Source organism: Thermobia domestica, chromosome 8 (assembly GCF_964235325.1).
Source record: "Thermobia domestica chromosome 8, izTheDome1.hap1.1, whole genome shotgun sequence".
Lineage (NCBI taxonomy): Eukaryota > Metazoa > Arthropoda > Insecta > Zygentoma > Lepismatidae > Thermobia > Thermobia domestica.
The window spans coordinates 228,289,342-228,304,960 of NC_137461.1; the positions used below are offsets into that span (position 1 = coordinate 228,289,342).

Genomic DNA, 15,619 nt, shown 5'->3' on the forward strand with positions numbered 1-15,619 from the left:
GCTGAAATGAATACTGGTACAGTACATTAGAGCTTTAATATGGTCAGAAAGCATAACGTATCGTTATTTTGCATTGAAGTATTTTGCCATTTCCCTCTCCCGAAAAAAAAAAAAATCACAGTCCCAAGCTATATGTATGAGAAATGTTTATGGACTCATGTTAAATCGAAGCTCTTAAACCATGCTCTCTCTTAATCATACAAATCATTTCAAAGATTCTCTAATTACTCTAAAATACAAGAAAGAGTTATTAACTCGGAATCTAAGTGTTACATATATGTGTAATTCAGTTGACCTGATATATGTGTGAAAGGTGTTATGTTCGTGACTATGCAAGTGAGAAACTAAATTGATTCTCCTATGGGGACTTTCCGTTGATCTATTAATCAGCAGGAGGATCATAATAGTGGTGCAATATTTGTTGTTATATGAAGTAAGAAAGTCTGCTCTCGACATTTGAGTTATATATGTCAGGAGATCTAAGATGTAAACTATTAAGCAAGTATTGAATAATAATCGACATGTTCTTTTCACTGGAACTCGGGAAATGATGTAATAATCTACAGCCATAGAATATTGCGAGTATTACTTGCCTCATTCAGCTCGGTTATAATCATTCGCTATATCCATCTTTTGATTCTTAAAAGTTACACAAAAATGAAGACCTGAAGTAAATTTCGATCTAAGTGCCATTTTCTGAAGTTTCGAGTTATATTCGGAATGATGGTCTATGGGCCAAGCCAGTTTAAGTATATTCGGATCTAAGTGCCAAACCTGTGTGTAGTAGTCCAGATCATTGCCAATAGAATTAATGCATGAGGAGTATGCGCACGGTACAAATTCTCGAGGAAAAACATCATTATCTCAAAACTGTTCAAATAGCACTTAGATCTTAATTTATTTCAGGTCTTCAAATATATATTTTTTTAAAATCCTAACTTCAGATTTGGTGTTTACATTAAAATCACGTTTCATCTATTTTTATTTAAAAACATATTTAAATGCGCGAACATATTTGACGAAATTGTGGTTTATGATTCAATGAGCAAGTAGAAAATATATTTCGAGTTTAAAGTCCGCGAATGTGCTTCGAGGTTAAGGGAGACGGGTTATGATGATAATGAACGAATTGGTTGCATAATGAAAGTGGGGGGAAACGAGAGAAGTCCCCCCCTAAATCCACACGCACGGTGTTTGTGGTGCACAAAGCCCTCTTGGAAGCTGGAATCGAACCGGAGACTCCAGATGCCAGATGTGAGAACTGAGCAAGCGCGAATAAATTTACAATCTTTCAAATTCATTGCTCAATACTACTTGTGCACAAATAACTAAAACAAATTGTCTTCTAATGGAATATTGAACCAGAAAGATACATCAAATTCAAAACAAGTAGAATCTCCATATTCACTGTAGAATGATTTGTTTGAAGGTGGAATAATTTGGAAGAAGTGCCCCCGAGTGGTTAACACTCCTGGTCCCGAGCTGGATATCCGCTGGGCATATTTATTCGGATCATATTTTAAATAGTGGGCTCCCTCTTATAGTCTAATCAATCTAATTCAATTTTGAGAAAATACAGGTCTGATGGCAGGACTAGCGAGAAATTGGCGATAAGTTTACTGATTGCCATTGTGGATAATCTTTTGACATTGCTAGGCAAACGTGGGAAATTCCCGTCCAGTTAAGCAACTACGATCTATATTCCTGACAAGCTCGAAGCTACGGGGAGTCCAGGGGGACTGAACCCTCTGCGATAATCTTCGCGTCCCTTAAACTTTCAGTTACTGGTTTAGATAAATATATGTTCAAAGAATAAGCAGTCAAAAATGTAAAGTGAACTCAATTGAGCCCCGTGCATGGGGTCCTGGGTTCGCTCCCAGCTCGCGCTAAGTAAATTTTGTGGTGAACAAACACCATGTGCGCGGGTTTTCTCGGGTTTCTCCCGTTTCCTCCCACTTCATTCCATCATTTCATTCATTTCTCATCATCAGCGTTTCCTTTATACCAGCCATACACTGACGTATTTTTCAGCCGTAGCCATAAAATTTCTTGCGCTAGTCTTGTTAGCAGCTGTCAATACGTTAGTGTATGGGACCTGGCGTACGTTTACGTACCGAATTTTCATACGCTGGAAAAGTCTGGGTGCTTTTAACTTCGAGCGTAAATACGGCGCGTAAAAACGGCTCAGATGAAAGGGTTTTCAAGCAGCAGGTGGTCTCTTTCCCTTTCCACGGCCTTCTCCCTCTTCTAGTCGTATTGTTTTCAGAAGAGAAAACCTGTTCTTGTGTTGTCCTCGCGAATCGTTGCTGAGGTTTGCTGGTACACTGTCCAGAAATAATCATTCCAATCTAGTTTCAGTCTTTCCATACAAGATACGATTTCGGCTGAACTAATATTTCCTATTGCACAAAACGAGACATTATTTCCTATTAAAATTCATAATTAATTTTGAGTGCACAGAGAAAAAGGTATTTAAATCCAATACTTCCTAATCTGAATTCGCAAATTATGAGAGCTCCTCCGTGGCTATATAGTCAGCGTACGCGTCCTCGGTGCGGGGCGCCCTGTTCGATTCTAGGCGGGAGCTCATGCGGTTCGGGTTCTACTTCTCATATAGGCTCGCTAAACTTATCTAACCTGATGCCTTTCGACTAGGAATTTAAGATTTAATTTAATATTTGGACATTAGTTTTTTTTCACACAAGTAAAGGCGCATATAAAGATGAAGTCACAGCTTCAGAGTTACCCATGTTGTGATACTGAAATGAAATCTTTGAGTTTAACTTCCCACGATTATGCCGGTTAGACTAAAGAATACAATAATTAAGGCAAGTGAATGATGATGAGAGAATTGGTGGAATGAAATGTGGGAGGAAACGAGAGTACCTTGAGAAAACCCACGGACATGATGTTGCCCACACAAACTTATTTGGACGGGGATTGAACCAGGGACCCCACGCACCAGCGATAAGTACTTTAGCACTCAGCCGCTGTGGCCCTCTGTTTTTTTTTTTTTTTTTTAAGTATGACTGTCAATAGCATTTGACCAATTCTTGCCGAATTGAAAATTATCTATAAATCATATGTTGCTCCCACTATTGAGTATTGTTCTCCTATCTGGTCTATGGCCTGCCCTACTCATTTCAAAAATTAAATTCCGTAATTAATTTCATTTTAGCCATTGTATCCTACCGAGTACCTCACCTCCGAACACTTCCAAAAAATAACGTTTTAAAATCCCTCAATATCAAACCTTCCCTAGTGAGAAACAAAATTTCTGACCTAATATTTTTGCAAAAAAATTTTAAATGGCCACATATCATATGAACAGTTGTTAAGTCAGATCAATTTTCGCGTACCCGCTAGAAGAACACGGTCCAGTGATCTCTTTTACATTTGAGCTGTGAGAGTTAATATTGTCCAAAGGTCCCTTCTAAACAAAATTAGATCAGTACCTATAATCAGTTACCAGAAACTGTACACGTTTTTTCAAGTGAGTATACTTTCAGATCATCTATAAATAAGCTGTTTTTGTAATGTCGCTGTTGTCTTGTACCATCTTGACCTCAAATTGTACTTAAATTTTTATCAAATTGTTAAAATGTTTCAGAGTAAAATGGCCTAGTGCTGTATCTGTAAGTTTAAATAGTAGTAATCCTGACCTTGAACAAGATACTATCCGATATTTCCCTGATAACACGGAGCAAATAATTGAGTTTGAATATCGAAATTCGATGACGATTCTTGCCATTTTGACAATGTGCTGCTTGTTATTTTAAGTACTTTCTCAACTTTACAAGAATTTATAGCGAAATAGGTTCAGAAAGTAACTATTTTTCACGCGATGTTGACATTATTCTCGTAAAAAAAGAATTAATAAACCACGAGATATAATGTTTCTTTCTTCGTATATTGTTCCAAACCTCAGTTTGTGCAAATATTTAAATCTAATAATAATCCTATTTCACCATTAATGCTTATATACTAAGTCAAATAGCAAATCGTTGTACAGCTTTTTTTTTTCTTTTCTTCTTTTTTTTTTTTTTTTGTGTGTGTGTGTGGTTGATTCCCAGCCGTAAAAGTTCTGGTTCAATTCGAGGTACCGGCCATGTTAAATATTTTTCAACATTGTATTATATCTCATCATGATGGGGATATGTTTACGAACACTTACCTGAAAAGTGCAACAGATATAAGCCCAAAAGAGATCATAACTAAGACCAGAATTGAAAATTACACCTATTTACAGGAAATACACTCATAAATTTATATTAACTTATTAAAGCATTTCTCAATCTCAGTAGTGGGAGTACTATCAAACCTTCCTAGATAAATGTCAACTTAAGGTATATTGCCATAAAATATCATGTAACACTCAATACTTGTCACTTAAATAATTTATTTCACGAACAACTCAATCGTTTTACTATGTTTGTAAGTAGTGTATGCATCATTATTAGGAGAATTGACATAGTTGACGCAATCTGCTACTTAATAGTGTATATTTTTCATAGAATTACACATTGAACATAGTAGAAACTCATCTTCAAAACTGCTTCGTGTGGATGTTTCAGGCTATTAATTAAACATTTATTTATGAAATATGAACTATCACCTAAGGCGTTTTTCAGAAATTCGAAACAAATTCTCCCTCAAGAGTAAATTACCCGTTGTGGATCTTTTCAGGAAAAAATAGTTATGTCATATTGTCCGGTTATTAATAAACCATTTATTTATCAATTACGAACAAAATTAACTGACTCGTGTTTGAGAAAATATCTCGAAAAAACTCACAGGCAAGAGTAAACTAACCTTTTTGTATTTTTACCACAGAAATAACTTATGCCAGATAATAAAAGTGGTAATGAAATATTGATGTACGAGAAGAATCGTTAGTCATTTTCGGTAAAATTGCGTTTGTCTTTTTATTTTCATCTATCAGTGAACTTCCTTTTTTTTTAGGGGATAGGAAGAAAATTCGAAAACCTTCCCTTGGAAATCTGATAAAAGTATTAAGTTTAGAAACTTATCACTAGAATTTAAAGAAAATTATCCGATGTTGAGTTCGCCCTTACTTACTACTCAATTGATTTGTATGTATATGTGGAAACCCTCAAGTTCGGGTGGATTTTACCCTCATATCATATACTCGACAGCAAGAATGAAGAAAAAAGTCATTAAGTTTAAAACATTTTTTTACTACAGTAAATTACTAAAGACTACATTTAAAGAAAACATGAAAATAAACAGTGATAAACTGGCAATAAACGAAAACCAGAGTAGAACTGAATTTAACCTGACCCCGCATGCTAACACCGGGCGACGGTAATTTTGTCACCGGAAAATTCGTCACGGTAATTTCGTCACCGGTAATTTTGTCATCAAAATATTACCATATAGGTAATTTCGTCACCGAAAATAATGTCACGATAATTTCATCACCAGTATCTTTTAGAACATAATACAAGTACAATGAATGAACTCGAAAAAGTTTTTGGAATTGTTTTCTTTAAACTTAAACTGCCAAAACTATGCAGCATAATAAAAATAGATTATTATTATTAAATAAAGAGTTACATATTTTACATATTGTATTTGAGACAAGAGATAAAAGTTTCCAGTAATTCTATCACAGAAATATTGGCATATAGGAAATTTTGTCACGGTTATTTCTTCACCTTTGTTGAATTAAATAGAGACAAAGCAAACGATCAAACAGCTTACGTTATTTTAATAATATTTAGAAAACAGTTCAGTTGGTGTTGAACTTTGCAAAATTGAAGTTTCTGGTACTCGATACAAGAACAAGCACCAGTAGAAGAAAATAATGTCTGCTTGAGCAAATGTTAAAAGCACAGGCAACATGGGGAACTAATGGGTTCATTATTCACTATTTACAAATATTAAATTTCGTGAATATCAAAATTTCAGAAAAGAAAATAGCAAACAAATATGGGAAGATACGCCAATCTGTTAATTTTCCCGCAGAATAGACGAAAATTTTCATCGTTTTAGTACCGTTCTCTGAACCCAAACTCTTGGACCTTCCAAGTTAACAGAGTCATTTGAAAAGAGTGGCCTTTTTTTAAGAGCTATTAAAATAATTATATTATATTTCACCTCTGAGTAAACATTGGCAAATTGTTATTGGATATATGTGAAAAGAACAAATTTCTATAAAGGAAGAAAAACGTATAAATATTTCTGGATGTTTTCTTTAAATATAGCCTTATGAAGCTATTAAAAAGTGAAACATGGATGGTGAACGCAACTTTTCAATGGCTAAAAAAAAAAAAAAAAAAAAAAAGTGTATGTTATTTGAGGTGATACTTCCTTTACTAGGTATACGCCCTAATGTAGACCAAGACACAAAATTCATATGAAGAACTGTTTCGTGCGGTGGTGGATCAGTGCAGTGAATTTAGTGAATATCCGGACCTGTAACTATGGTAATGGGTTTTGATATAGCGTAAATGCAACTTTTGGAGATTCAACTCGTTTATAGCGTTACTTTTTTCACCTGACTCAGTCAACATAGAGGAAGGTCCAAGACCTTGGACTCTTAGAACGGTACAAGAGCAATTAAAATTTTCGTCTATTTTGCGAGAAAATAAACAGATTTGCATTTCTTCCAATAGCAGATGTGCATCGATTAATACAAGTGACTTTGGAGGAAGAGCTGGAACTTCTGGACTGTTTTGATAGCACTTGCGTGTCAAACACGTATCGCCGTGTTAAAGCTCGATCTGGGAATATTTGTTTGCGTAATGTGCCCCGTCTATATCCCCCAGATAGTTGGAATGTTCACCAAGCTACCTTTAACAGCAATTCTAGGATAAATAATATTTGTGAATTGTGGAACCAGAAGTTTCATCATCTAGTAGGAATGTCCCACTCAACTATTTGGAAGCTTATTCATGAAATTCAACAAATTGAAGCAACGGTTTCAGCTGTGCTTCATCAAGATGCTGTGGGCAACCACCCAAACAGCAAACTAGAAGAGTGTTTGAGATTTTTCAGAAACGGCTCTAATCTTTGTGCTTAACGTATAACACTGGAACTAAATGTTTGAAAAAAAATTTGCTTGTTGTTTCCTATCATGTTATGAAGAGTAGAAAATGAACATGTAAACCATTTATTGTATTAATACAAGCTATATTTTGTTTGCTAATTTTTTGTTCTGAAATTTTAATATTGCCAAAACTTAATATTTGTAAATAGTGATATATAAATCCATTACTGGCCCATTTTGCCTGTGCTTTTAACATTTGCTGAAACTGACATTATGTTATTTTACTGCTGTTTGTTCTTGCTTCGAGTATCCGAAACTTTGATTTTCCAGAGTCGAACACCAACTGAATTGTTTTCTAACTTTGATTAAGATAAGGTTAGCTGTTCCGGTCGTTTACTTTGTCTCTACTTAGTTCAACAAAGGTGAAAAAATTACCATGACAAAATTTCCTGCATGCTAATATTTTGGTGACAAAATTACAAGTGACGAAATTACTGTCGAAATTTCCGGTGACGAAATAACCTACATGCTAATATTTTGGTGACAAAATTACCGGTGACGAAAATTCCGGTGATGAAATTACCTAAGTCCGCTAACACCCAACCTTTCAATAAATAAATATTTAAATGATTTTTAACAACTAGATAAAAAAAACTAAATGGCAAGATAAACTTTGAAATAAAAAAAAGGTGGGTGGAAGCAGTGGGGAGGATCCCTTCAACTTACAAAAGCCGAGGTAACAAGGATCAAACTATTTCTAAAGAATGGGGCTGGAGGTAGTTGTATAAGTCTTATTTTTCCTTTCTGGCCTATTTTTGAGCTGTGGATAAGGTAGTAAAAATTGGTATCCCGTGAAGGGATAAGTTATTCTATTTGTTACTACTTCGTTAATTTTGTAAGAAAGAAAAAAAAAAAACGAAAGCTGCAACCATTAATAAATCATATTTTCTTTAAATTGAATTTATCATTCAGTAGCCCACTTTTTAACGACCAAAGTCAGCAGTCTAAAACATTGTATAACAAAATAATCAATCAATTATTCAACTATCGGAACACTCCTTTACTCCCTTATTCTTTGTAAACTGCAGTTCCAAACAATAGGCTTATTTCGGAAGGTAAGAGGAAACCACACATCAAGCTCGTTCAGATTGTATTAAATCATCATTGTGTCTGTTTTGAAATTTAAATGTTTGCAATTTACATCGTAAAAAATTGAATATATCTTTTTCCCTGTCCTGTGTTCTCCTCCTTCGAAGTACGATTTATATAAATATTTAGTGATCTCAGATCACTAAGTACAATTATCGAAGATTGTACCAAAAATAGGCCAATTGGATTGAGCTGCTTGGACGTAATATAGATAAATGCGAATTTTTAATCCTCTTCGGCGTGGATCCCAGTCTGTTTCTTCTATGCTTTCTTTTTATTCTTTCTCATGTGGTTCGGATTCCACGTTAATCAGTAGGTCCACGTCTCATATAGCCTCGCTGCTGAAAGGGACGCTAAACTAAAATCAACTCAACTCAACTCTTTTTATTCTTTTACTTAACAACACAATGTTTATAGCACCTGCACTTAAAACCATGGCCTCAGATAGATCCGTCTTGTTCAAGCAACTTGAGTAAACTGGAAAACGACCATGTGCTCAAACAACAGGCAAGAGGAAGAGCGAAAAATGACCGCTTCTTTTTCTTCTTTTACGCGCCTATTTTTACGCTAGGTGTATGGGCCAACTTACGGACCGAAATTTACGACATCATTTTACGGACCGAAAATGCGCGCTGAAAATACGCTAGTGTATGTTGGCCTTTAGCCTAGCCGGCATAATCGTGGGACGTAACTTAACAATTTCATTTTCATTTCAAATGAACCCCACAAATATTGTGCGCTCCAGTACCTAAGAGTTCCTCGTGTAGTCGCAATGCAACGATCTATTCTAGAGGCGTAGGATATCTTTCATATCTTTACTTCGTGAATACATAAATGCTCTGATTTGAGAAAAGCAATAGATTTAATATAGTTGAAATAAAATTGAAATATATAATAAACTCAATTACATCCGGTACTGTCAGTTAGTGCCATGACTTGTTTATGGCCGGATGATTAAAATATATGGCTTCAATAACAAGGAGGAAGATAATTATTATTGCTTAACAAATGAGAAGCATTTAATTAAACAACAAAATAGTTTATTTGATTTGATTGGAAGCTTGGCTTATTCTCATTTCAGTATTCTCTGAAATTGGCACACTTATTGAAATAAGAAGAAGAACTGCAGAAAGTAATAGTAACATCAATCAGTACTCATGGAAAGTATTTTTTTTTTTTTTTCGGAATCAAACTTTCTTTTCAGTCTGTTATTCTAAACAATGATCCTGGTTCCGGTAAGTTGTATGATTCCGATTTCTTTAGTTTTCCCATTTAGTTCCTCTAAACAAGGATTCGATTATTTCTCTGAATCGAATTCTTTGGTTCCAATGAATTGAAAAGTGAAAAATTTTGAGTTCCAAAAGGATTCCCCAATATGATTTTGTCTTACATCCAAACAAGTCAGACTATATTTATCAATTTAAGTTATTACAACGTCCGTATTCTACGTATCTCTCGGACCTGCTCGTATTCGAAGAACACTGCCTCACTTTCTTCTTCATTATGACAATGCGCAGCCAAACACGCAGCGAAAATTTTGGAGTTTCTCGGCATCATTATACACTATATACACATATATATCTATTTAAATCTGGCATTTGCATTAGATAGTTTATTATACTAATATTTAATAATTAGATGCGGAAGCTTGTTTGGAATATAAGAAGCTGTGCAAATTGTTAGTTGCATTTCGTCGGTCCAATGCCAAAACCACGAATGTGCAAATTTTGCTATTTTCACGTAAGTTCAGTTTCATGTTACTTGGGGCGCACAGATTCCAATACTAACGTCACATTTGTGAAATATGAGTATATTAGAAGTTATCGTCAATTCCTAAAACGTGTACCTAAGTCTTATACTGATTTTTCGGGGTAGCCTAAGTTGAATATTAAAATGTTTGTAACTCAAAGTCAAATTTAGCACATTCGCGGGTTTTGGCATTGGATCGACGATTTGTATATGCTAAATGTATCACAACTAATGGAAATAACTTCTGGAGAAAAGTTGAAGAATCGACTCTACTAGTAGAGATGATACAGCTGATAACAGTGAATAATATTTACTGTTAAACTGGAGTTAAAGATCTTGGCAGAGCTACTACGTCTCCACTCCACCTCCTGGAAACGATCGTTCGTCACATGCAGCGCGTGAAAGCTGCGCAGAGGTGCCTGCGACGAGTGAAAGCAACTCGTGTAGCTATTGCAGTTTTCAGCTGTCAGTCTGTTTTGCTTCCTCCAGGCATTTGGGTATTGAAGTGTGCTATTCATGTATCCACGTGACACTTTAACAGAACGAGTTTTCAGTAAACCTGTGGTGCATATTCGGTAATAGACAAGCAATCAGTGGAAGAAAAAAGTAGGAAAAATGCCTAAAACACCGTCTCCGTTTGCCCGAATTGCCCGTTATCTCAAGATGAGGAGTAAGGTGAGTCGATTAAAAACAAAAAAATGCACATAAGCTGCATCCACAACTGTTTTCTATTCTTGCTTTCACTTCGGGAAACATCCGTAATTCATCTGATGGGAATATTTAAGCACCTAAGAACAAGAATTATACTATATTATATACAGAAATTAACGTCAATTTTTGTTGTGTTAAGAAATTTTATTCATAGTTGACAATATTGACAAATAATGCTGTTTCATATTGATCTCGTATATAGCATCGAAAGTATACTGGGATATAGTTTAATATGGAACAAGAAAAATATAATAGTTGTTGGATGTATGTAATTTAGTTGTAATTTATGCTACAATTTAAATTATTTGAATTTTTGTATTTAGATTCCTTCAGTAAATTGCCCAGCAATGATATCCTCCCGGGTGTGGGGATGAAAGTAATATTGCAAATATACTGGTAAGCCAGGTTGAGCCCAATCGGAGAAATGTCCCAGGGAGATTTCCCCCATCTCTTAAATCATACATGCTAATGTCATGTTCGCCGTGCTTTTTTAAAGCTCAAGTTAGTGCATGATTCTGGTTAGGCTCGCTATGGGGATACCAAGCCAGTAGTGGTGAGATCATTTTTAGGGTGTTGACTTTTACATCTTACATCATACATACATGCATTAAAAAAAATCGGGTTGAACTTAAAGTTGATCGCAGAGGGGGGGGGACTCAATCCCTGCTGGTCACCCCGTAGTTACGACCCTGGGAACACAGAATTGTTCATTTTGACCAGTGATTGGAAACTAGAAATCAGATTTGGGCCAATGGATTAACCACCATCTGCATATCTTTGGTTTGGGCTAGTCCTAAAGTTTTGTGGACGTTGAGCTTGAGTTTTTAAATATGATTCCGAATAGTGCAACATTTAAACGATGTATTTCGGGTAGAGGATCAAACTCCGGATGCCTCATTTAATACTTGCTGTCTGTGTTCCATTCATGGGGATGAAGAACCGCCCCCTCGTCTCCGCCTGAGCTAAGGTAAATTGCAATAACATGTCATTCTTGCAGAGCACATCCAGTAGCATAGTGCGATGCAACGACATTGCGCAAATTTTTCTAAAGATTAGATCGTTGATAATCTAAGTAATTTATGTCTTATTAACGAGGAGCAGAAAGTGCTGAAATTGCGCAAATTTCCGCCGCGACGTTGCCAACAACAGGATTTAAGGAATTGTGTGAAATTTTGCATCGAAATGAAATGTATAAAGCTATTCCTTTATGAGATATATTTTATTGCATTCTAATATTTACAAAGCAACATACTTATTTACAGAAAATTTCATTTTACAGTTTGAATGCTTGAAATTTAAATCCTACAGCTTTTAAAAATGTCATACGTGCCTTCTCATAGTTTCTCTGCGAATTCCTGAACTCAGCATACTTCCTCATGACAAACTCGCTCCTTTTGACTTCTGCTGGTCTTTGGGCCTTTGAAATTCCTTTTAATATGGACGTTATTTTCATGGCAGTTTCCGTTTGGATCTCTAACAAAGCAGAAATCACCGTATGAATATCAGGAGCAGGGAAGTAAAATTGACTATTATAATGTCTGTGAAAAGCTTCTGGTCCATTTGTCGTCCGACGCATCGTGGATGGTATAGACGCCCACATGACAGGTGGATACCTAAAATTAATAAAATAAAAAGATCCTTAGTTCATGCACACAATTATTGACAATTTATATAAAACACTAAAACATTTATAACACTAGATTCAAGAAATATTTATAGTCTTGGTCCGTAATTTGTTTACAACTATCAAAACCTGCATTTTAATCTACGTCTTACATGAAGACAGAAGAAAATTTCACTATAATTAAGTTGCATTGAGAGAAAATACCATATCAGCACAACCATTAATGTTGTGTTCAAACTAGGACAACAGTTTTTGCAGTATTAAGAGTTATTGAAGCATGTGCTACTATAGATGAAATTCAAAAGGAAGCTACTTACTTGCAACCGTCTTCTATGTAGTTTTCTAGGACGTAATCGGAAAATTTATGCCCTGTATCATCCGGCGTCATTGATATTAGTTGAGTAAAGGCATCTGATACTTCTGTTGGATGTAAATATGGCAACCCAAAAAATGCCTTTATCCATGAACCTGTAAGAAAAGCAATAATAATAATAATAATAATAATAATAATAATAATAATAATAATAATAATAATTTGTTAGAATAAGCAAGCATTGGGAAAGTAGTGAAATTGATGGATCTTACTGTTGGCTTTATAATTTCTTCATTTCGTACATTATTAGAACAGCAGTTTATTTGCTTTTAAGAATGGTGACTGAATTAAGATTCTTCAGTCAAACAGAATAAGATTCTATTTTCAACTGTATTCTGTATTAATATATAACAAAACAAAGTCCACATGGTATTATTAAATTAATAATAAAGAATAATAGACCATAATAATATCAATAATACCTAGTTCAGATTTTGGATCCATATATGCTTGTCGCAGATCATTGTCGGCTTGAATCCTCCGCCACCATGTTTGTCCCAAATGGAATCTGCAGCCACGAATGTCACAATTTGGAAACACATTCTTGATGGCTTCGTGAGCAGCTGTTTCAAAATCAACGTAAATGATTTTCAAGTCGAATCTACTGTCTAAGTTTCTTATCATCTTCCACATGGCCACATACGTATTCTTGTCTTTCTTCGGCAAAAATGCAAAACATAGAGGTAGATAATATCCATTTTTATATGCATGTATTGTATATAACTGTGTGAAATGCTTAGGAGCATAAGTGAAAGTTCCATCTGCAAATACTTCTAACCCGCTGAACTCACACAGAAAACTGAAAAGAAAATAAGATTAGTGTCAGAAAAGAAAATAGTAAACAAGACTGTAGTGTCATATCGTTAGGTGAAATGCTATGTTACGATATATTTTGTGAGAATCAAAAAAAAAAAAAAACTATTTTACTATAATTTGGAAATAAGACGGGAAAAGGAACTTTTCTGTTCAAGCAACTACTTCCTATTCTACTTCTTGATGCTGTAAATGAAACTCATTTCAAAGTTAATGGTTATAAATGAAATTATACTTACTCGATATTTTTCTTACACGTGAAAAGAATTATATTAGCTTCATCATCAACAAAGATGAATCTTTCTCCGTCAATTGCTATATCATCCTGCTTCTGAACCATTTGCTGTATAGCCTCTACGGTGTTTCTGGGTAGACGAGGAGTCACCTTTCTTCGATTTTTATAAATAACGTCTCGGCATCTTTTAATTTCTTTATGATCAAGTGTGTCATGATGTTCCAATTTTGAAACTTCCTGCCTTATAATTTTATTTGGCTTCTCGTTCAATTGTTCAGTGGCTCGTCGCTTACAATTCTCTCTAAGAAAATGCCGTTGAACACCATCTTCATCTTCACAATGATTATGAATATCTTTCCTTTCTAAAACTTCACTTGTATTTTCATCCATTGTTATACTAGCATTACAGCTTTTCTTAGTACATCTGAAAGAAAGGAAATAATAATTAAATCGTATCACGTGTTCTAAACTTACTATTTAAAGAAAAATGTATTCACTATTTCACTGGCAAAAATGTTATATCTTCCATCACCTTTTAACAAAGTATAGGTCCAATTGACCGACATAAATACTAATGCAGGCTTACTTATTCACTTACGAAAGTATAGGACAAATTGCCTGGCATAAATATTAAAATAGGGACTAGACACATATTTTAACAAAATATAGACCCAACTGACTGACATGGATATTAATGTAACTTTCCATTACTTAACAAAGTATAGAAGCAACTGAATGGCATAAATATTAATATAGGTTACATCACTTAACAAAATATAGGTCCAACTTCCCGACATTAATACTAATAGTGTGTTACATCTTTTAACAAAGTATATATGGATCCTATTGACTAGCATAAATACTAATATAGGCTTACAGAACTTACTAAAATATAGGTCAAGCTGACTACTGAAAATACTAATGTAGGCTTTGCATAACTTAGCAAGCTATAGGCTTATATACATGCAAAAATTATGTACTACATTAACTTACCTCCAATTTGAGCCTTTTTTTCCTTGGCGAAAGAAACGATACTTAAAGCCTCCCATTAATACACAAGGTACACCTTTTTCTGTTTTCGTCAATGTAAACTCCATTCTGAAAGTTTCACTTATGTTTCTCCAGTTTATTGCTTCCTGTTTATATTACCCTCCTCACTAAAACTTGCGATTAATTCTCGATCCTGATTGGCTCGTTGTGATTCTCGTTCCTCATTGGCTTGTTCTATTATTGGTTTATTATATCCGCAATTCGTTCGGGGTTTTAACAGAACCTGAGGAGGTCTGACATACAGTTGCTGGTGACATTTGGGAGAGTGCACAACGGAGAAGAATAAGCTTTGCAGAGAAGAATTGCTGAGATGCATTGCTTTCCTGAAGAAGGTGTTCCAACCACAACCAACATAGATAACATCAGAGATGCATTAAAACAGCAAAACGTACAGTTCACGAACCTCATTCGTGTCCAAACAAAGGAGGGACCAGCACCCATCTTGAGAATGTTTTCAACATTTGCTCTGGCCATATACGTTGAACACGCTTTGCCGACAGTCGGCTAACGGAAACGCTTTGTTATCTCTCTGGGAGTGAAGCAAATACACAGTAATTAAAGAACTGAGGCCCTTTTCAGGCCCACAAACCAATTTCAGGTCCAAAACCTTTCTAATGTACACTGTCCGGTAAATATCTTCAGGATAAAACAGTTGAGAATGCTCTAAGAGCATTGCCAGAACGAACTTTAAAAGAATGGAGAGATCTAGCGGGAAGGATAGCTGTAATTGTTCCTAGATGTAAAGGTAAATCTTTTTATCCGCACCCTCTTCTCTTTCTCGCAAAAATTAACAAAATATCATCTCTTTATGACTTATAGTTCTCGAGATATGACTGCTTAAATATCTAGAAATTCGAACTTTTTTAGTCAGTATCACGGGAACGGTAAGTCATAGAGAGATGA

General features: G+C 35.0%; 1 protein-coding gene across 15 annotated transcripts in view; it reads left to right on the plus strand.

Annotated features, from left to right (window-relative positions):
• The window catches only part of mtd (TLD domain-containing protein mustard), a 1,050,893-nt gene that overhangs the window by 965,335 nt on the left and 69,939 nt on the right, over positions 1-15,619 (plus strand). The window contains exon 1 of one of the 15 annotated variants that reach the window (XM_081769486.1): positions 10,316-10,585. The exons of the other annotated variants lie outside the window; for them this stretch is intronic. Within the exon in view, the coding sequence (XP_081625612.1) occupies positions 10,526-10,585 (60 nt within the window). The 5' untranslated portion in view covers positions 10,316-10,525. Of the gene's footprint in view, positions 1-10,315; positions 10,586-15,619 lie in introns of those variants that run through there. 15 annotated transcript variants of the gene reach the window in all.